This window comes from Chrysochloris asiatica, unplaced genomic scaffold, assembly GCF_000296735.1.
Source record: "Chrysochloris asiatica unplaced genomic scaffold, ChrAsi1.0 scaffold00314, whole genome shotgun sequence".
NCBI lineage: Eukaryota > Metazoa > Chordata > Mammalia > Afrosoricida > Chrysochloridae > Chrysochloris > Chrysochloris asiatica.
Window position 1 is genome coordinate 209,735 of NW_006408832.1, and position 22,611 is coordinate 232,345.

Below are 22,611 nucleotides of genomic sequence, written 5' to 3' on the forward strand. Positions count from 1 at the left end.
GGTCCCCGGTGGAGACGCCTGGGCTCTGTGCCCATGAGGCGGACCCCGCCACCCTGTACACGCCCCTCACACTGAGAAGCCCCTCGGGGACTACGCTGCTAGGCCAGGGCGTGCTGGAGAGGAGCTGGGGGCTCCAGTCTGGCTGCTGTCTGGACTCAGGCCAAACCCACAGAGCCAGAGCTTCAGCAGGGGCACGCCTCCAGCTGTCCTGGGTCCTACTTTGTTGGGCCAGGGGCCGCCAGGCTTGGGACTGCCTCACGTTGATGCTCAGGAGGGTCAGCCCAGAGGGGACCAGGACTCGCTTCCTGATCCCTGTACCCTGTCAGGCTTCATCTCCCAGGTCCCAGGCTCCAGTTGGCTTTTGTGTCCCTCTCAGGAGACCACAGACCCAAGGGGACCCCCCTGCTCACTCCCCACCTCCCCAGCTGCCTTCCCAGAACATTTCCACTACATGCTGGCATGGTTCCTGCCCGTCTTCGCCCTGTGGAGCAGGGCAGGACGGGCTGGTGATGCCCCTGGGGGACAGTAAGTCCCTGCAGTGATCCAAATCTGACCCGGTCTCACTGGACCACACTCTCAGCCTTGCCCGGAAGGACCGCGGAGGAGTGGGGAGGGAGTCTGGCTGACACCGAGGCATCCGGCGTGTCCTGAGGACCTGAGGCCTCTGTCCAGCCTGGGCTGGCCTTCAGAAACCCAGACTGCGCCTCAGCTGCTTGGCCTGGACCGTGACTCAGACTCTGCTGCCCCTGAGGTCACCATCAGCTGAGTCACAGGCTAAGGTCCGGCTGCTATTACCTAGGCCACATAATGTGTGTGACCCCAGAGGCCACCCTCACAGCCCCCTCATCTCACAAAAAGGGGAAGTAAGGGGTCACGTCATGGCAGCCTGGTGTGTCCAGGAGGGGGACTGGTCCCAGAAAGCCTGGCTGTGCTGCTGGACCCAGAGCAGGCCCCAGGCGGCTACTCATCTGTTAGATGTGGGCATCTGTGCCGTGCGCCCAGCCTCAGGGCTGGGAGGGGACACAGTGATTGCACTGATGGTCACTGTGAGCCCACCCCTTTCTGCACTGGCAGGGACCCTATGTAGACCCCACGCTGACCGCTCCCTGAGCTTTCCTGGCACTCACATACTCACACCTGGAGGTGAGCAGGTGAGTCCCAGGTGAAAGTTTGCTGCAGACAGACTGAATGAACCCCAGAGAGGGGGCAACAGCTACCCCACCTGTCCCCCAGGGTGGTGGGCTGGCTCTCCGTCCGGTCCCTGAGTGCTCAGTGACTGCCCAGGCTCAGGCCAGCCCTTGTGCATGTTCAGCAGGGCCGTCAGATGGTTAGTTCTACCATCATCATTTTAATGAAAAAGATAAGAAATAGCCGATCACAGATGTCAATATAATTAGTACCTAACAACACTTGGGTGAATGGACGCTGGTTCACACTTACCCACACAGTTCTCCTGAGAAAATAGAACATTCCGGAAATACGGAATGGCTCCTGGGGCTGCCGAGATGAGGGGTGGAGACCTGGGGATCAGAGGGAGGAGCGTGGTCAGAGGAGGGGCGGGGCCATGTGAGAGGTGTGGGCAGAGTAGAGGTGGGGTCAGAGGAAGGGTGGGATCTGAAGAAGGATTGTGATCAGTGAAGGGGTAGAGTCAAGGGTCAAGTCAGTGGAGGGGAGGGATCAGAGGAAGGGCGGAGTCACATGAAGGTTGAGGTCAGATGAGGGGCGTGGTCATATAAGGGGCGTGGTCAGCGGAGGGGCAGAAATCTTGACTCTGGCCCACTGGGTCTGCACTGCCCTAGAGAATGCATGTCCAATTCAGAGCTCTGTCACCTGTTGGATTGCTGAGTTTCAGAGGCTCAGGACTTAAGTTAGTGCTGGGAGACAGGAGGGGACCCACAATCAAGGCCAACTTGAGAGCAGTTATCAATTGTAGATGGGGACACAGCGCAAATGCCCTGGACAGAGTTCTTCTTGTTATTAGGAGCGCAATAGAACGAAACTCTACCTGGTCCTGGACTAACCTCACAACTGTTGCTACGTTTGAGCCCATCGATGCTGCCTCTGTGTCAATCCATCTCATTGGGGGTCTTTCTCTTTTTCTCCGACCCTCTACTTTACCAAACATGATGTCCTCCTCTAGCTACTGGTCCCTCCTAACAATATGTCCGAAGTATGAAAGACTATGTCTGGCCTCCAAGGAGCACTCTGGCTGCACTTCTTCCAACACAGATCATTTGTTCTTTTGGCAGTCCGTGGTACTTTCAATATTCTCCTCCAACACCATAGCTCAAATGCATCAATTCTTCTACGGTCTTCATTATTCACTGTCCAACTTTCAAATGCATATGAGGTTATTGAAAATACCATGGCTTGCTTCAGGCGCACCTTAGTCCTCAAGCTGACATCTTTGCTCTTCAACACTTTAAAGAGGTCTTGTGCAGCAGATTTGCCCAGTGTAATACGTTGTTTGATTTCTTGACTGCTGCTTCCATGAGTGTTGATGGTTGATCCAAGCAAAATGAAGTCATGATAACTTCAATCTTTTCTCCATTTATATGGATGTTATTTATTGGTCCAGTGGTGAGGATTTTTGTTTTCTTACATTGAGGTGCAACCCATACCAAAGACTGTGGCCTTTGCTATGGACAAAGTGAATTGGTCCATATTTGCAACATAGCAGAGCCCTTCCATGATCCATGGGAAGAGGGATGGTGTTGTGTCCAAGGGTCTTTCCAGGTCTCAAACCAAAATGCCCTTGCTTGTCTTCACAGCCACCAAAGCTGAAAGGAGACCAAGAACCAAATTAGCCAAAGATTTAGCAGAAACTGACTTTATTTCAAAGCACTTTGAGTACTTGCTCCTCAGATGAAGGAAGAGAGGGAAGGAATCTGTCTCCAGATTGCCGAGACTGACCTAGTTTTCTGCCACATGGTACCGCCTTCTGATGAAGCCAGGTGTTCTCGCTGTCTCATGGTGATGACTGAACTTAACCTCCAAGTTGCCAAGGAAACCCCTCTTATTCTATTCAACCCTGTGTCTTCTTATACGCCCTAAACAAATGCTCCCTGAATTAGTAGATGAAGGGTGAGCTCAAGCTTTTAAACCTAGAGTAATTCAAAGCAAATTGTGGAATAGAAAAAAAAGTGTACAATTATTTCTCCTTCTAGCAAGTGTGACCCCTTGGTTTCCCCAGTTTCAGGCATCTCTATATCTCATTGGTTCTTTTTTGCTAGAGAACTCTGACTGAGAACAGGTTTTTGGTACCAGGAAGTAGAGTGAGCCAGTATCTAATACCTAAAAATGTAGACGTGGCTTTGGATTTGGGTGATGGGCAGAGGCTAGAATAATGTTGAGATACTTGATAGTAAGACCTATATTGCCTGGAAGAGACTGTTAGAATTTGGGATGTTAAAGGTAGTTCTGATGAGGTCTCAGAAGGAAGTAAAGACAACTTCAGAGAAAGCATCTATTTCTAGTTGTTGTTACTAAGTGTCTTCCAATCAGTTTCAACTCATAGCAATCCTGAATAGAGAGGGTTTCCGAGGAGCAGCTAGTAAGTTACATTATCCTGCAGCACCACGCCAGGACTCATTTTTTTTCTTAGAGAATACACACATAGTTGTGCACAGAATGTTTCCATAGCCATGAATGTTAAAGGTGTTTCTCGTTAAAAAAAAAAAAAAAAAAAAATTACTTCTGGTAAGCACAAGTATGAAGACCATGCTATTGGAAACTAGAAGGAAGGCAATCCTTGTTATAAAGTAGGGGAGAACCTGGCTGAATTACGTTCTGCTGTTTGTGGTCAAAAGTTCTGCTAACCAAAAGGTTGGGTGTTCAAACCCACTCACTCAGAGGCACCTGGTGATCTACTGCTGTAAGGTCAGAGAACCCTATGGAGTGTATTCTAGTCTGACACACATGGATCCCAGGACTCAGAGGCAACTCAACAACAACTGGCTTTTAGTTTTGTGGAACTGGAACCTGTAAGAAGATTTCCAGGCAAATATTGAAGTTTTGACCTGTTTTCTCCTTGCTACTTAGAGTAACATGCAAGAGGAAAGAGGCAAGTTGAGGAAGGAACTATTAAGTATAAAGGATCCACAACTGGAAAATGTCCATATTGCAAACCATAAGGAAGTTGTTCTGGAGGAAACACCGAAGGGTGGTTGGACAGCTGTTTGCTGAAGAGCTGAAGTATAGTTTATGGACTCAGTCCACCACCTCAACAGAAACCCTGCCCACTTGGATTCAAGGGACAGAGGCAAGACAAAATGCCAGAAGGGTGTCAGACCTAGGGGATTCAACAAGCAAGAAGCCAGCTAGTAGACCCAGGGCTGGCAAGGCTGCCCCACTCCCCCAAGTAGATCCAGAGGCAGAGTACCAAAGACAGAGGATCATTCAGAAGGGTTGAACTTGAGTGGAAGTTGCCCTGCTGGGCTTTGGAGTTGCTTGAGACCCAGTGTCCTTCAACTAAAGTGGGCACCTGTAAACAGGCTCTTTCCCACCATTGTACATTGGAAGCAATAACTCGTCATCTAGGTTTCATGAGTCCACTGATGGAAAGGAGCTTTTCCCCCAAGATGGATCATACCCAGAGTTCCACCCATTCTGGATGGAGGTGGTTTAGAAGATGAGAGACAAGACATTTTGAGTGGATGATATTTAGCTGAGAATTTGGAATTAGAGCTGATGCAAGACTTTCAGGGTCGCGGGGACGAATGAATACATTTGCACATGAGAAGGACGTAAATTTGGACAGCCAGATGGTAAATTGTGAAAACCTGAATTATGTTTCACAAAAAGATAATGTAGAAGTCATAACCCTTGTACATGTGAACGTGACCTTATTTGGAAATAGACTCTTTATTAATGCAGTGAATCCATCCGATATGCTTGGTGGTCTTGTGAGAACAGCAAAAGATTCACAGGCAGATACAGGGGGACCAGCCGTATGAAAATGGAGCCAGAGATTGGAGTGATGCATCTATGATGAGCCCAGGAACACCGAGGATTGCCAGGGGGCACCCGAAGCTCAAAGCAATGAAGAAGCATCTTCCCCTGCAGACTTCAGAGAGAGCATGACCCTGCCGACACCTTGATTTCAGACTTATGGCCTCCAGAGCTGTTTGTGGTACTTGTGATGGCAACTCTAGGAACACATTTCAACAGTGTCAGGGCAGAGGGGCTGCAGATGGAGCAGCTGCTCCTATTTGAACTTGGTACTGCTCTTTCATAGCGGCTGGGTCTGGGCTTGTTAATGTGGTTAAATCACGTCTAAACAGACTCCCCTTTCTTTTAACTAAGAGGAACCTGAGATTGGTTGGATTAGCTCAGCTTTGGGGAATAATTATAAAGTGTGTGTTTCATTTGATCCAAGAGTTTCAACTGATCATCTTTGTGTCTCAAGCTTTGAGTAATGCGATATTATGAGGCCCACCCTCCGTACACCACCAGGGGACATGGTGGCTGTCACCATAAAAATCAAACTGGATCCACAGGGGTGACAACGTGCCCAAAGATACAGACTGTCTTGGCTGCTGCACTGGGGCTCAGCAGCAGTGCTCCAGTCCCCTGGCCCACTGCCACCTTGAGATGGTTCTGGTGACCCCAGATCACAGCCTGGCTCCATCACAGCCTGGCCCCATGTTCTTGACTTGACAGCATCCAGATTAGCAAGAAAAACGCAGTGCTCGTTGTGGAGTTTTAGAGACAACACAAGAGAAGTGCTTTTGAGGACGTCTAAATCTCTTCAGACAGTACCTCCTTCAGCTGTGATGAAAGCCCCGATTCTCCTGGAGTCAAGCTTGTACATACCTGGGATCACACTCGTTCCTTTTGATCGTGTCTCTCAGTCAGAATCTGTCTGAGATCAAAGCTCATGGTGGCAGGCTGTCTTTTGAAGACTTTCTGAGAAGCAGGTCCCGGCACCCACGGTGTTGCTGCTCCAGATGAGCAGGTCGGTTAGAGAACACAATGTCTCAAGCCAGGTTTTTTCATCTCTATAAATACTTTTCCTTCATGTAGCAGGTATTGGCTCCTGGAATCGCCAAATGCAATGGACATGGTTTTTCGGCTCCCCACCTTTCCTCTGAAAATGGTTCTCCCCTGTACAGGATCCTGGAGGGATGGAAATGTGACCTGGATGTGTTTGCCAAAGAGGAGTTTGCTCTATGCCTGGAGTGTCTGTGGCCACCTTTGTCCATCTGGGGACAATGTCCGAGGATGGCTCCAGAGGAGAGGAGAACAGAGACAGCAAGGAAGAGGTGGTTCTGACCACTTTGTCTCCTGGATCTAGCTATACCTGAAGCTCCATCTTTCCCCTTTCACTGCCATTTCCATAAATGGATCGTCTGGTTTCTTAGAGCAGGGTTTGAGACAGGTGTTTGTCCCTTTTGGATGAGGGATTACCTGCCTTTTGGTAATGGCCTCCAAAGAGCTTAGAGCTGGAGCAAGGGTGCTGGCTTATTGGAATACTGGGGTGTGGGGAGCCGAGGGTAGACAGGAGGAAGGGATTATCTCCTGGTGGCTACGAGCTGCCTCCACTAAAGGTCTGGTTCTCAGGGAGCTGAACCCCCAAATCCACAGCTGGGGCCCTGGAGCTTCATGGAGAAGTTATGGTTCAGCCGCCACTGAAGGGGGTCTACCTTCAGCATGCTGGCCATGACTCTGAGTGGCCCCAGTGCAACCTCCATTATAAACCATTACCTGTAGAACCTGCAAACAGGGAAACAAGGCACGGTCTTCATTTGGGTATGGCATGGGGAGGCTCATTGGGACCCAAAGAAGGGTGAGGGATGGCTCAGCCACACCCAGGCATCCAGCAATGTGACCACTGTGGTGGATGGACAGGCACAGAGGCCCTTGTGATGCTGACCAGCCTCTCCTGGTCATTTCAGCCACACCCACGTGAGTGAGTGCCCGCAGACCAACCAGTTTCTGCTCCTTCACACTGAACACAGGCATTGGTTTCACACTCTCACACACACACACACATACACACACACAAACACTCCTACCCACTGCACTGAGTCCATTCCAACCCATAGTGCCCCTACACAGGGGAGTGGCCAGCCTTATTTCTCCATTTCATCAGAGCAGCTGGTAGGCTTGAACCACTGACCTTGTGGTTAGCAGCCTAGTACCTAACCCACAACGCCACCAGGGCTCCCTCCTCACTCACTAGCCACAGATGCTGTTAGTGTACATGCCTCTTAGCAACAGGATCTCGGCCGGAAATGCCCCCGGCTCATGCCCGCTGGCCTATTTTAAAGCCAATGCTGGGTGAACTCATCCCTCCTGCCCCCACCTACGTGAGAAATCTATTTAAAGATCTGACTTTCTTTACATCCACCTCCTAGATGGTCCACAGGAGGTAAGTGGGACATAGAGACAGGAAGGGGTGGGGAGTGTGAAAGGGAAGACCAGCCCCAAGTGGAATCTGGCTTCTAACGCCCCCAATATCACAAGAGACCACCCCAGGAGCAGGGCCCCACCATCACTCCCATGTCACTGCAGCTTGACCAAGGGACTGAGTAGGGCATCAGGGTGGTGACTGGTGCCCATGTTTTCTTAGGGTGCACTGAACCCCCTGCCAGCCTCCCCCGGGGCCCCCAGAGCCTTCTGGGGTGAAAAGCATCCTCTCAGCTTTCTGTCTGGTCTGGGGTATCCCCACTTGTCTGGGACCTCCAGCTCCCATCAGTTGCCTGGTGTCCTGGCGTCCACATAGTGTCCACCTAGGGTCCACTATCATCTACCTAGCACCCACCTAGCATCCACCTAGCACCCACACAATGTGCGCCTAATGTCCACCTAGCATCCACCTAAAAACATCTGCCTAGCGCCCACCTAGTTTCCACCTAGCATCCACCTAGCGTCCACCTAACAGCCGCATAGTAGTGTGGCTCAGGCTGGAGTTCATGTCCCAGAGAAGGCTGACTGTCCCAGGACCCGCCCAGCGAAGCGGACACCTTGATGGGCCCAGGACCTGGCGGATAAGACAGCATCCCGAGCGGAGCATGGGCCCTCTGGAAGGGACAGTGGCCTGCCCAGCTCAGTAAGCCACAGACCTGTCCAGGTCCAGGAGCTATCCCTGCCCGAGGCTGCTCTCCTGAAGGAGCCCCACTCTCCAGCTCATGGCCGTCTGTCTGTCCCTGCAGGCTCAGCCCCAGTGTCCAGTCAATGGGAGGTAGGAGCTCACTAGCAGCTCCATTCTCCAGGTGCGCAGTGCTGGGCTGGGAAGGCCTCAGCGTGGGCCACACTCTGGACTCCTGGGGGCTGAAGTCCCAGTTGCCTCCACCCACCATGAGGCTCAGGCCACAAATGGTGCCCCCTTTCCTGGTTTGCACCTGTGGCTCCCACTGGGTAGGGGTGGGGGGACTGGACCAGGTTGCTGGGCAGGGCCCCACTGCAGTGTCCCCGAGCCCCTGCTCTGACCAGAGTCCTGTAAATGGAGACTCTGCTGCAGTTGCCACCACTGTCAGAGCCCTCCCCACCCAGGGTCAGATGCCCACGGTCCCTGCTCCTCGTCACTGTCTGCACCGTCTTCTTCCAGGACAGTCCAGCCCCTCCCCCACCCCACCCAGGTCTCACCATGTCAACACTCTTCATGACCACTGTGTGGGGGTCTTCCTCTTCAGGAGTCACAGACCTAGTGCCCACCCCCCTAAGGCCGCCTGAGTGCCCTACATCCTGGAAAGTCGTCCCCAATCACCCTGTCCCCAGTCCAGGGGTGTCCAGGCACAAGTGAGTGAAGGCCCTTGGGAGGAAGATGTAGACGCTGGAGGAGAACTCACATGCTGGGGATGGGGGATGACACGGGCACAGGTGGGAGGATGCAGGTGCTGAGGGGGTTGCGGGCGCTGCAGGGATGCAAGCACTAGGGGAGGACAAAGACTCTGGAAGCTGTTATGTGCCATAAGTGGACAACAAGTGGCAGTGGGCAGTGGCCCTGTGGGGGAAGCATCCACTGCCAGGGTGGGGTCACAGCCCAAAGAAAGACGGTGAATCCCTGCTCCCACGCACTGCAGGCTAGCCCCCCCTCCCTGCCCCCTGTCTCTGCTTCAGGTGGGGGATCCAGAACACCATGGGTCTATCCCCTCTCCGAGGTCTGCTGGGCCTTCCTCAGGCTGGATCTCAGCCTCCTCGGAGACTGGTGAACAGTCTGGGACTCCCCACCCCGCCTGGCACAGCTGTGGGCCTTGGTGGGAGATGGACTCCCGGGAGAGGACCCTCATGCTTGACTCAGTGTGGGCTGGGAGGGTCCAGAGAGACCCAGGAGCCAGTTGTGTTGACAGGGAGAGGTGGGAAAGACGGAGGGGAGGCCAGTGGTGGGTGTTCTGGAATAGATGTTCACTGAGTCCAGCCAAGGGTAGGGGTTGCTGCAGACCATCCAGGTGACCCACACCTGCCTGCCCAGTAGTCAAGCCTCCCACCAGCCCCCACTGCTCCTTCTAGGGTCACCCTGTGCCCAGAGAGCCTGCTCCCTCCCCGTGGGTCCTAACCACTCCTTGGGTTTGGCAGGGCCCCCCATCTGTGAGTCCCCTGTGAGTGACTGAATCCATGGGGAAGTGTGAGGTGGTGGGCAGGGCTGACCCCTGCCCCTGACCACCCACCCCCAGCATTGTCCCTCTGCAGGCCAAGGGCAGATGAGCTGGCAGCACCACAAAGGGCCTTCTGGGAAGTGGGGTTATTTTTGCTCACTGGGAACAGAAGTCACTCTGACTGATCTTGGCTGCTGGCTGTCACAAGGACAGCTTTGTGCCCTCCACCCTGGGCCCCCACCCCCAGGCTCAACCAGAAGAGAGAGAGGGAGAGATGCAAACAAAGCCACTGATGACCCTTCCTGTCCCTGGGGCCAACAGTCCTGAGTCAACAGTGGTAGGCAGGAGCCTCTCGGAAAGCCACCACCAACCCAGTAGTGAGTAACCATCCAGGCATTCCCAAAGACGCAAGGCATCAGCCTGACCAGGGACTGACCAGTCCTGCTGTCCCCCAGAGTGTCTCACTAGTCCATGTAGCCCCCCACTTCAGTGGCCATCACCCATTTTGTTCCGGGTGCATCCCAACCCCCCAACCCCTTCCTAAGCTCACAAATGCTCCCTCTGCGCCAGGCAGGACCCACCCTGAGGGGGTACTCTGAGACCTCCCTCCTGGAGGGGCCTGGGCCACCTGAAGCCTCCAGTGTGGCCGTCCCCCCATGAGGGGAGAAGGACACCTGATCCCCAAGGCTCATGTGGAAGGGAATTTGCCAGGTCATTTTAGCCTAGAAATGAGAAGTTGGAGGTGAGACAGAAACCGGACTGGGCTAAGAGGAAAGTGAGGCAGTCAGAGGGACACTTCGGCCACCAGGGGATAGTAAGTGCAGGGGCCCACTCTTACCCCGCTGCACACTAAGGCCCCAGCTCCAGTGCCATCACCATGGTCATTCCCGCATGACTGGCCAGTAGAAGGTGCCCCCACCCCCACCTGCTTATCCTGACACTGTCCAGCAAGGAGGGACCCCAGGATAGCTTCCCACAGGTAAACTATGCAGAGACCCTTCTGGCCTCCAGGGAAAATGCTAATTGTCCTGACCACCACTTCACCTCGCTCCTTTTACTCCCTTCCCAGAATGCAGATGTGATGGCTGGAGGAGCCGCAACCACATTGTAGCAATGAGGACACATGTTTCACACAAAACGTAGTGAAGCACAAGCATAAAGAATCCAGGGTCCTTGTTGGCGCCTCTTCCCTCCTCCCACGCTGTATTTTAGGAGACAAGTGTATCCCTTTTGTTTACACCACTGTTCCTTTTTTCTGATTTTTGTAGGCAAGTCTGTTCACGGCCATCTTTGATTTCAACACATTTTTGTTGAGGACTAGATGTTGAGTATCTGTGGTGGGCATAGCAGCTTAATGTCTTAAAGCAAGTGTGACAGACTCAGTCCTAGAACCTGGAAGCAAAGCACACGAGCCCGTAAACCAGCCTCAGGGGTTCCCTGGAGCCCTCTGGGTTCTGGTTTGGGTCCAGGCTGGTTCCGTGACAGCTGTGGACAGGAAGAAGGCACTGGGGCTGGTTGGGAGGGTCCTGGCATTATCCAAGCCGAAGCCCCTGAGAGCAACAGCAATGGAAAACGGAGTGACAGTGACGCTGGCAAAGACCAAGGGACCATTCCTCTGGGAGCTGGGAATATGTCCTAGCATGGTCACCACAGCAGTGCCAAGGCAGCTCCGGCTTCCAGAGCCAGCCGCAGGGATATGTCAGGCCCTGCGGCATAGAGAAGCACAGTTCTAGCAGACACGTCCTGTCCTTCACATCTCAGGCAGTGGCCCTCAGTCAGTGCCCTCCAGACATCCCTTCCCTGCTGCCCAGAACTTCCTGAAACTGAGTGAAGGTCCTCAGTGAACCATGGCAGCTTTTGTTCATCAAAAGTCACTGTGAGCTGGTAAAATCCAAGCTCCAGAGCCCACAGACCTGGGCCAGACACGCATGCAGAACTGACACGGAATATGCCTCAAGTGCGGGCGACAGAAGGAGACATGAGGGGCATGAGCGAGAGGCCAGGAGAGACGAGATGTTCTCTCACCAGTCCCAGTCCCCTCTCTCCTTCCCAGGGTCACCCTGTGACCCTCCCCGTGGGCTCTCCTCAGGGACCCCCATCTGTGAGACACCTAAGAGTGAACCCAGGGGGAAGGGCTCATGAGCATAGTTCATGAGGGGGGCAGGGAAGGGGGGCAATGCTCACTGCACACTCCGTGGGATGGCTGGAATTAAACAGACAAACAGAGTCAATCCGAAGTCTCCTGAAGCATTGATGGGACTATAAATTATTAGGAGGACTTTGGAAAACAGGTTGGCAGCGTTCACTGAAAGCTGAGCTTTTGCATAATGTGTGACATGTTGATTTGCATGTGTCTGTGAACAGGTGTAAGTATTCCCAACAGAAACATGTCCCAAGAGGCCTGGTGCTGGAGAGTAAGGACAACAGAGCTAAACACACCCTGGTCCTGAAACAGCCTCACAATTGCCACTCTTGAGCCCATTCTTGCTGCCACCGTTTCGATCTGTCATGTTGAAAGTCTTCCTCTTAGTCACTGACCCTCTACTCTACCACACACGATGTCCTTCTCCAGGAACTGGTCCTCCCTGACAGCATGTCCAAAGTGAGAGATGGAGTCTCGCCACCTTCCCTTCTAAGGAGTAATCAATCCACTCTTTCTTCTTCTGAGCCCATCTCCAAGACGGTTGTACCTGTGAGTTCAGGCCATTGAGAGACGACCCTATTTTTCTAGCAACGGGTCCTTCCCAATAACATGTCCAAGTAACCAAACCGAAATCTCACCATGCTCACTTCTAAGACTGATGAGTTTGTTCTTTTGGCAAGCCACAATAAATGCAAGTATTCTTTGCCAACATCATATTTCAAATGCGTCACTTTCTTCCATTTCCTTTCTCAAAGGACAAAAGAGATGTCAATCTGATGACTGAGGCATCTGACCCATGTCGGAGTCTTTTCCATTTCCTCATGCATCCCAAAGTTGGATAATGGGAAAGGAAGAGCAGATACGTAAAGTGCGTGTTCATCCTGTGAGAGGTTATAAAACCCCTTGTGTAGCCGATCCCCAGAGGTTTACCTTTTTGATTAGCATCTGACTTCTTCAACAACTAGGTTCCTTGTGGGATGTTACAGAGCAATGAAAATGACACCTCTCAGCTCCACCAAATGACAAGAAAGTATCTCATAAGCTGAATACATTTGGTGCAATATGGCACATTCTATGAGATCCCATTTGTGAGAAGGGTAAAAACTGGCAAGGCTCAACCACAAGGTCGGCAGTTCAAACCCACTCCTCTGAAATCCTATACAGCGGGGCTCTGTGTCAGAATTGACTCAACATCACTTAACAACACACTTGATGTGGACACCAGATACGGTTAGCCTGTCTAGCTCTCTTTCCCCTGTCTCTCTCTCTGTCTCTCTCTCTGTCTCTCTCTCTGTCTCTCTCTGTCTCTCTCTGTCACTCTCTAGCTCAGTGTCTGTGTCTTTCTCTATCTCTTGTCACTTTCTGTCTGTCTCTCTCTCTTTCCCATGGCTCTCTGTCTCTGTCCCTTTGTCCCCTCTCTCTAGCTAGGTCTCTCGCCGATGACACAGGATGATCAGGTGCATGGTCCCTGGACCGTGCAGGGGACAGGCCAGGTGTCCCCCCTGAAGTGAGGGGTCTGTGCAGGCTAAGGTTGGAGGAGTATCCTGCAGGGAGGTGACCAGAGCTCCAGGTCAGTTTCTGTGGCTTCACTGAACTTCACTGTCCTGGTGTACCAGAAGACTGTCTAGGCTTTGACCTTGACCAGAGAGGATTTGGATGGCACTCCAGCCTCCGTGGATGTGCAGTCGAGACTCACTGAAAGGAAGGAGTACAGGCCCATGGGCATTTGGGGCCAGCAGTTGAAGGACCCATGATCTCCAGGATTATCTTAACTTGCAACCTAATATTTCTTTGAGTTTCCGGAGCTCCTTGGGCCCCAGAAATTGCCTTGCTTTCCAGCATCTTCCACAGAGGTGAACTCTTTAGGGACTATTTTGTTCCTGGACCTGATTTCATGTCAAAAAATCACAGACAATGAAGAGAGTGCAATTGTAGCTCGTGGCTACTGACCCCTCCCCCCTACTTCCTGCCCAGTGACCAAGGCCACCCCTTGCCCTCTCTGTCACTGCCGTTAGGATCGCTGGATATAGGGACAGCTTCTGTCAGGCCAGCCTTGAGCAGGAGGGATCTGGCTCGTCCCAGGACCACAATGCCAACAGCTGTTGCCAGCAGCATCCCAGCTGCTCATCGGAACAGGGACCCTCCCTGAGCACCAACTCCAAGCCCCAGAGGTTGGGGACAGACCTGGCTGAGTCAATGGTAGCCCAGAGCTGTGGGATCACTGCCTGGGGAAGGTCTACTTCATTGTGTCCTTGGCCTGAGGGTGGCCGGGTGCCTGGAGCTCAGGACAGGCCAGTCTCCCTGATGTCCACTGGGAAAGACACCCCCCCCCAAGCCTGCCTGCAGGGTGCAGTGATGTCAGAAAGCCAGACCGGACTAGGTCCTGGTTCCCTGGGGTTTCCTGGTCCTGCCCAGGCCCCTGTCTGTGGTCCGGGTGTCAGAGATGCCCACAGCCTCAGGCTTCTCTGGAGACCCCAGATGGTGGCAGGTGCAGCCAAGCAAGGGGGTAGCACCATCTCCAAACATCAGAGTGACAATCTTGGGGGCCCCTCCCCAGGTACTCCAGGAAGTTCGGGAAGGATACACAGAGTCACGCTGCCCAGCCCCTCCTGGGCTCTGACGGGCTGCTCCATTTGCCTGTTCTCTCTTTCAAAGACAGAATCCCACACACACACACCACCCCCAACCCTAAACCTCAGGGTCAGGTTTCTCTCCCAATGGGGCAGCTCACCAGATAAGAGTGGAGGCCACTGGAGCCGAGGTCCGGTTTCCTCAAAGATAGAAGCCTATTGTTCCCCACTTTGTTTCCCAGGAGCTGGGGGCACAGCCACCGAAACAGATGGGTGTAAGTTGGGGTACCACCCGGGATGATGGTTTGGGGTTGGGAAGGCTCATAGATGACTCTGTAACTCTGAAATCAGGGAGGCCAAGATCAAGGTTTTAGGGTTTCACAAAGTCCCACTGCTGATGGAGTTGGTCTGAGAACGTCCCTGGAAGACAGCTGAACCCCAAGATCTCTGTCTATACCTCCAGTCAATTGTCCCACCTCACCTAGGGCAGGCAGACCCCACGCATCACCCCAAGAGGGTGCACATGAACCCAGGGCCCTTGGGAACCCACCCCTCAGGACAGCTTTTGGAAATCTGCCAAGAATCCGGGTGGGTAGGAGGTGGGTAAGACGAGGTGGTCCCCCCACCGAGTTCTGGTACCCCCTCCCTGACAGCTCTTTGTGGCTGGGCAGCTGTGGCGGGAACCCAGGGGCTGGGCGTTGTCACGGTTTCAGTTACAGACCCGGCAGCCCGGACCCAATCCGGTTACTCTCCTTTTACCTTGCTTTCTGGTAGCACCCGCTGCAAGGCTGTTCCGAGCTCTCCCCACCTCCCTCTGGGACTGGGCACCTTCTCAAACCCACTGAGCACCAATTAATTTGTCTCATTTACATGAGAAATGCAGAAGATGTCTTTTTCCATAATTAACTGTATTTGGCAAGTCATTAAAATTCTGCATCCCAGCCCTCAGTAGCCCCCTATTCACCACCAGATTTAAGTGCCTGCCTTTGAGGTACACCCCCAGAACTGGGAGGCAGAGAGGCTGATGAATATTCATGAGGGGCCTGGGTCTGCGCTCTCCCACTGAGCCACGACTGTGTGAGGACCCCGCCCAGGGGGACAGGGAGGGTCCCAGTGTTCTGGGCAGCATCTTGATACTGCAGGCCAGCACAGAGCACATGCCCTGCCTTCTGGAACCTTCCCTGGGTTCCAGTGCACACAGTCTTGGGCTCAGGGATGAGAACGGGGCTCGCTACACCCCTCCTTGCCTCCTGCCCCCTTTGAAAGAGCAGCATCAGGCCGTTCAAAGGGACGGGGCTCACAGGACCTGCTGGGTCCCAGTGTGGCCTGCTGTCAGGGACACTGGGGCTACAATGGAGATGCCCAGGACTCCCTGCCTGTTCCCCGGCTGGCCTTCCAAGTCCCTCTCCTGAGGGGTGTGCATGAGGCTGAGGGGTGCCCAAGCAGGGAGCCTCCTGCCATCCCCACTTTTTCCACTGGGAGATGAGGGCCACCTTCTTCTTGGAAGTCAGTATTAAATGAAGCCGTGTATGAGAGGGTCTGCCCACACCAACATAAGCCCACCCAGGATGGTCACCCAGAGGCACCCTTCCCCACACACTCAGGATCAAGACCTCAAATGCCTGAGAGAGGGGACACACAGAAAGCGGACGTGCAGAGAAGGGACACGCAGAGAGAGGACACGCAGAGAGGTGCGGTCCAGCAGGTGATGGCATCAGCACACAAAGGAGGACGAGTGTGTCCAGGACAGAACAGGGCACACACGGGAGGGAGGCCAAGAGGTGGAGCCTTGTTGGGGAGGGGCAGAGTCAGCAGTGAGGATGGGGGTGGGCCCTTTGGCCCAGTGGTGTAGGAGCTGGGATGGGTGCCCTTGGGGCTGGGTGACCCCATGGCTGGGTAGCCTGGATGGAGCTGTAAATATGAAGAAGGGGGCTTCTGGGGCCCAGACAGTGAGGGTAGGTGACACAGAGGGGCTGGGGCTCATAAAGGGCCAGTGTGGAAGTAAGGTTTGAGGCAGGGCCACAGCCTGGACATGAGACCCATGTGGACACTTGCATAGGGAGACCCAGGAAACTTGACCCTGTGTCTTGCTGGGACTTTCTTCCTAAAGGGAGGTGAGAGATACTGGAGGAGAGCAGCTGCCCAGGGCCTGTGGGGTCATCAGGGGCAGAAAGGGTTTGAGGCAGGGCAGGTCAGAGGTCCCACCGGCACCTGATCCCTGACCTCCACTCCAAATGAGCCCAGGGCCGGTCTAATTGGGGAACTGCCAAGTCCCAGCCCCTCTGCTTTGCACCCAGGGCCCCACCGGCAGGATACTGCATTAATGTAATTAAATTGGCCTGCCCCCAGGGAGCTCTGGGTCCAGAGAAACTAGGAGTGGAAGCCCAGAATGAAGACAATGAAGAAATTCTCGGTATCACTGGGAATTAAGGAGCCAGGCACCCACCAGACAAAGAGGGAGGGTGTCCCGTGGCGCTGGAGGTCATCTGTGCAGCAGTGACCTCACCATGTGCCCTTTGACCCAGAAATTGTCCTAAGGAGATACACTGTGAGGTGGAGAGTTTGTCCCAGACATGGGAGTAAGGGTGCAGAGGACTTGGGAAGGGGCAGCATTCCTTTTGATAAGACCAGGTCAGAGGCCCCCGGGGGAAGGCTGGGTCACCTTCAGCTCAGGATGAGCCCGATGCTCCACCTCCCAGCCCCAGGCCAGGCCAGGCCACAGAGGGACAGTCTGCCATGCTAACTCACAGACAGGGAAGCAGTGAGTGCTGTCCCCTTGTGTCCCTGGCCCACAGGAGCCGCATCAACTAACAATCAGCCATCTGCTGCCTGCTGCCTCCTCCATGGATAAGCAGAGGCCTGGACCTTTGGCCTGGACCTCTGGCCATGTCCAGAGCCCAGAGGAGGGGTAGCCTAGCTGAAGTGGCTCTCCTCTGAGCACCTACATGAACCGTGTGCCCCAAGCCCCTCCCTGAGAGGAGTCCTGGTGGGACGACAGTTAAGCACTCTGCTGTGCTGAATGAAAGGTTGGTGGTTCAAACCCACCCAAAGTTCCAGGGGAGGAAGAATTGCTGAGCTGCAGCCTGAGAACCCCTAAGGAACTGTTCTGCTCTGTCACATGGGGTTGCTATGAGTCAGACCAAACTGGTGGTACTAACATCATCCATAGGCACTTCCTCTGGCTTTCTCCAACCTGACTGGGTGCTGAGTAGAAGGGCGTGACTTGGTCATTTCCAGGTCCTCAGCACCCAGCCTTTGACCAATGTATGCTGACGAAAACACACATGTCTCCAACATCCAGGAGCCTTGGCCAACATGAGAGTTCAGTGAATGCCAACTGCTGGTGTAGCCTGTCCCTGGCATTGTCTGAATGCCCCCTCACCTCTTTCTCCCTGTGGGGCTTTTAAGCGGAAGCCAGTCGAGGATCATGCCTCCAGGTTGCCAGCGTCAATGCTGACCTCGTATACAAGCTGGGGAATTAGTGGTGGGGGTGGCAGGCTCGGGGAGTAGATGGAAGCTAGGTCAGGGGTAGAGGGTCTGACAAACAAGCTAGACACGAGCTTACCAACCTGTAGGGAACAATTTCACAGGGGTTTCACCACGTCGTTAACATTCACTAGTGATGAGTGAGTAAGCACCCATCAGCCCTGCTTGCCCTGCTCTAACACTGCTCAGGTGCCTCAACTGGGAAGATGCGGTTCAGTCTGTCTATACACACCTGTCACCTGCTCTCTCCTGTCTTAGAATCTTACCGCCTCGTCAGCTCAGACTACATCAGAAGGCACCCCAAGTTGAGGAGCGGGTCTCACCTTTGTGAGGGTGGGCTCAGGACCCCTCGGGCTTGAAGAGATGGTCTAGGAAATCAAGGTCAGTGTGCTTTCTGATGGTCCCCCCTTGCCCCTCACCTACCCCAAGTCAGCACATAGGGTCCCTGTGGGGCAAGAAGGGGGTCCCATGTGCAGAATTTATCCAGAATGTTCCAGGGCTCTGGGGAGGGCAGATGCTCAGTGGGGCCACCATGATTAGTGAAATGTGCTTCTGGATGCTTCTGTGACATCATCTCTCTCATTCTGACTCGGGAAAGCCCCCAATGGCTCTCAAAGGCTGGGGTTTTCTCCAAAGGCTCTCATTGTCTCTGGGGACAGATCTGTGCCTGTCCTGTCCTGCCCAGTGCCACACAGCAGTGTCCCAGCTGACCAACCATTCCAGCCCACTAATTGAGCTCCCTGGCCCTAGTGCTTACCATCCATGTCCTCTGCTCAAGGCCCTGGTTCATGCAGAGGGACAAGAAGTCTAAAAGCCTGGTCCAAGGACCCATGCAATCCATTTTGGCTCATGGGAAACCCTCCAAACATTGTCAAGTGGAAAAATCAAGGTGGGTTTGCTTATGAACGTTAAACCAAATCCATACAGACTTGGACAGGCAGCAGGTGTGAACAGGGGCAGCCCAGGGAGGAGGAGAGCTGACCCTTTGCATCCGCTAGCTGCAGGAATGTTCCTCCAAAGCAAGGAAGGCAAAACTTCATCTCTCATACTTTGGGAGGGACCAGTCCCTGGAGAAGGACATCACGTTTGGTAAAATAGAAGGTTGGCCAAAAAGAGGAAGACCCTCAATGAGATGGATTGACTCAGTGGCTCAAACATGACACCAACTGTTAGGAGGGCGCAGACCTAGGCAGTGTTTCCTTCTGTTAGACACAGAGTCTCTGCGAGTCAGGACTGACCAGACAACACCCAACAACCACAGCACGACACAAGTGTGCATCCTTGTGCAATGCCTAGATGGTCCAGAGTCCACGAGAGTTGGGGCTAGGTCCATTTGTGTCAGTCTTCAAGCGCTGTTATACCAGACAGTGCTGGTGGGGGCTTCCAGGGGAAGGCTCTGTCGGCCAGCTAGGGGGAAGGCCCTTGTCTCTTTGAAACTTCTCTGCCTCCATTCTCAGCGATCTCCATGTGGTGTGTGCACCTTCCCCTTCACTTTTGCTTCCTTCTCAGCGTTAGTAGTCATGGTGGCACAGTGGGTTAAGTACTGGTCAGTGGTAGCAGCCATGCGTCAGTCCATCCCACTGAGACCTTCCTCTATTTGGCCAACCCTCCACTTTAGCAAGCATAAGGGTAGCGTAGTGATTACGAATCGGGCTGCGAGCCTCAAGGTCACCAGTTCAAAACTACCAGCTGTTCCATGGGAGAAAGATGAGGCTTTCTGCTCCCGTAAAGATTTACAGCCTCGGAAACCCTGTACAGGGTCGCTATGAGTCGGAACCGACTCAATGACACATAACCACCACCAATGTCCTTCTCCAGGGACTGGTCCCCCCTATGGCATGTCCAAACCCAACAGTCAAGAGAGAAGATGTGGCAGTCTGTTTCCCTAAAGATCCACAGTCTCGGAAGCCATGTGGAGCAGTTCTACCCTGTCTTCACTGCCAGCTAGGAATCGGAACCCAATGGCCAGCAGGGCCCTTGGTTTGCAGCTCTCCCTGAGTCTGATCTGCTCTTTTTATGGTGAGTTGGAGGGTTTACTGATCACATCAGTAGTTATCCATACAACAGCTCCTACACGGTTTGTTTCATGTTTCGCTTCTCGTCATTGGCTGCAATTCCCTCCATGTAACTAACATTGCTCCTCCCACTTCCTCCCTGTACTTCCTGCTTCCACTCCTCCTTGTCTAGCCCTTCTGAACTTTGTCCTTGGGCAAGTGTCCGTCCCCCTTTTTATATCTCAAAGGTGATGGGCTTCAAACAAGCCCTTCTTCCAAGGTACCTCATCAACATAACAAAGACAGTCCTGTGGCCAAATGGGATGGCATCCAAAGGGCTAGGGGTTTAAGGGTGCTCTGGTGGCACAGTGGGTTACAACAAGCTGGGCTGCTCCCTGAAAGGTCAGCAGTTCTAATCCACCAGCTACTCCTCAGGAGAAAGATGAGGCTTTCTGCTCCTGTAAAGATTTACAGCCTCAGAAACCCTGTACAGGGTCGCTACGAGTCAGAACTGACGGGATGTCACACAACGACCACCTCCACCAGGGTTTAGGATTTATAACATGTGTGTTTGAAGAACACTGTTCGTCCATGTCATCATGTCTGTAGAACCCCAACCAGAGGGCGCCCCCCACCCACCCACACACACCCTCCCCAGGAAGGTGGAGCATTCTTGCTGCTTCTCATTTCTTTCAAATCTGTGCCAATTCCCTGATGGCCAGCCCCACTCAGAACCCAGGATCACACCCACCCGAGCTGTGTCTGTCTACAGGGCTGCAAAGCTTGGCAGGTCAGACAGAGCCCCAGAGAGGGGCAAGAGGTCAGAATTCCCTCTCGACCACCTGCAATGTTCCCTCCTGGGCCTGGGACCCACCAGGATAAAAGATGAAGGACTGGATCCCAGCCCACCTGTCGCAGTAGGTAAGAAGCCCTCACCACTTCCAATGTCTCCCCCTAAATCTCTCTAGGCCTCTTCTTGGCCTTCTCTGGGGACAGACGCTGACCTCAGGGCCTCGGCAAATTTGTGGATGTGAGTGACTCACGGAGCCACTCAGAGCAAGACTGGTGGCAGCAGCTGCTCTTCAGGTGTCCCTGGACGTCCCTGGGGGCAGGAGGGCTCCCCATCGAAGTCCATGAATGACCACTGAAGCTCAGCTGCTCCCCTTCTTCACATCAGTTCTGACTCATGGTGACACGCCCCCACACACATACAGAGAACAAAACGTTGTCCTGTCCTGGGCTGTCGTGAGCCCCTGGTCATCTGAGTGCCTTCCAACCTGGGTGCTCGACCTCTGTCTCTTATTGTGAACTTTCAGGTTTTCTGTGGATGAAGTAGATCACCAGGCCTTTATTCCTCATCTCTCTTAAATCTCTGCTGAAACCTGTCGATCATGGAGGACCCTGGTGCTTTTTGAATGACTAGTGGTCCAGCATCACAGCAACACTACGGCACACTGACAGTCGAAGGGTGGTCTTCACCTTGAGAACCAATTCACGGGTTAAATATATATAATGCACATATATATAATATAAATATATATAATACATAAATACATATATATACACCCATGGGAACTCGTAAGGGTTGAAACCACTTGAAGTTGTTTAGGGAAGAAGCCATCCGTCCACATGGCAGACCCCAAGGTGTGCCTGAGTGCTATCGAGTCAGCCCAGAGGCACGGGGATGGACCGGAGGGCCCATCAAAGACCACCTCCTCAGAAAACGGCATCTGCAGTGTGGGAGGAAGACAGACATCTGCTGAAACTCCACACGGAGCCACGCTGCTGACCCAGTGGGCACAGCCATCCCGGCCACCAGGCTGAAGTGCGGCAGGACTGGCTACAAGGACCTCTCAAAGCAGTGACACTTGGTTGCTTGTAAAATGTCCATCTCTGGGCACCAGATCCTTGTCTCTCCAGTCCTGTTAGCCTGTCATCAGGGTACACTCCATACAGACCTAAAGACAAGCCCACTGCCATTGAGTGAATTTGGACTCATAGCGGGGTCCCAACACTGCAATCTCTACAGGGACAGACAGCCTCATCTTTCTCCCAAAGAGCAGCTGGTGGGTTTGAACCGCTGACCTAGTGGTTAGCCGTCCAATGCTCATCATACAGTGCCACGAGGGCTTGTCACATCTCCCTTCAGCCTGGCCCAAACCTGGGGGCTCAGCACAGCCGAGAGGCAGCTGCCAGGTCAGGATGGTGTCTGTGAACATGAACACAAGACCACCCACCCTGGGGCCTGCATCTCCTGGCCGGCCTCCGCCCCACCTTGGCTGCCCAGCCCCTTCGTCCTCCAGCTGTGGCCCTCAGAATCTCTCACCCAAAGAATTCCAGCGGTCCCAAAGGTTATAGTAGTAGCGTGTGGGGGTGGGGGCTAGGGAGGAGCGGGAAAAAGTTGGGAGCAGCCTCTGGGGGCCTTGAAGGCCACACTCAAGAGTTCATCCCATGAAGACAGAACAAGTGGGGGAGTGACAGATTGCAAGGGCTCAGGGCTGAGGGGAGGGATGGTCTTGGAGAGATGATTTCATCTAGGGGCAGTCAAGGTCAGGTCCTGGACTCGAGACCAGGGCAGAAGAGGAGGAAAGCACTTTCTAAACACACTGTCCACACTTATGTGTCTGTGGTAAATGCTAACCATAAGGTTGACAGTTCAAACCCACCCAGAGGTACCTGGGAAGAAATGCCTAGCAGTTTACTGCAAAGGAGCGGCCGCTGAAGATTCTATGGAGCACAGTTGAACTCTGACACACAGGGGTCAACAAGAGTCGGAATCTGCTTGACAGCAACCGTTTTGATTTACTTTATTTTATTGGTAGTAAACACAAAAGGAGCTCTGGTAGCGTAGTGGTTATGAATCGGGCTGCGAACCTTAA

General features: G+C 53.5%; 1 protein-coding gene across 1 annotated transcript in view; it reads right to left on the minus strand.

Moving 5' to 3' along the window:
• Nucleotides 1-560: 560 nt before the first annotated feature.
• Nucleotides 561-22,611, minus strand: part of LOC102831835 — a 28,779-nt gene continuing 6,728 nt past the window's right edge. The window contains exons 2-9 of the mRNA XM_006875219.1: nt 8,793-8,858; nt 8,590-8,647; nt 8,123-8,357; nt 7,884-7,984; nt 6,645-6,714; nt 5,026-5,149; nt 1,445-1,520; nt 561-746 (exon numbers count right to left, since the gene is read on the minus strand). Coding sequence (XP_006875281.1) covers nt 561-746; nt 1,445-1,520; nt 5,026-5,149; nt 6,645-6,714; nt 7,884-7,984; nt 8,123-8,357; nt 8,590-8,647; nt 8,793-8,858 — 916 coding nt within the window. The remainder of the gene's footprint in view (nt 747-1,444; nt 1,521-5,025; nt 5,150-6,644; nt 6,715-7,883; nt 7,985-8,122; nt 8,358-8,589; nt 8,648-8,792; nt 8,859-22,611) is intronic.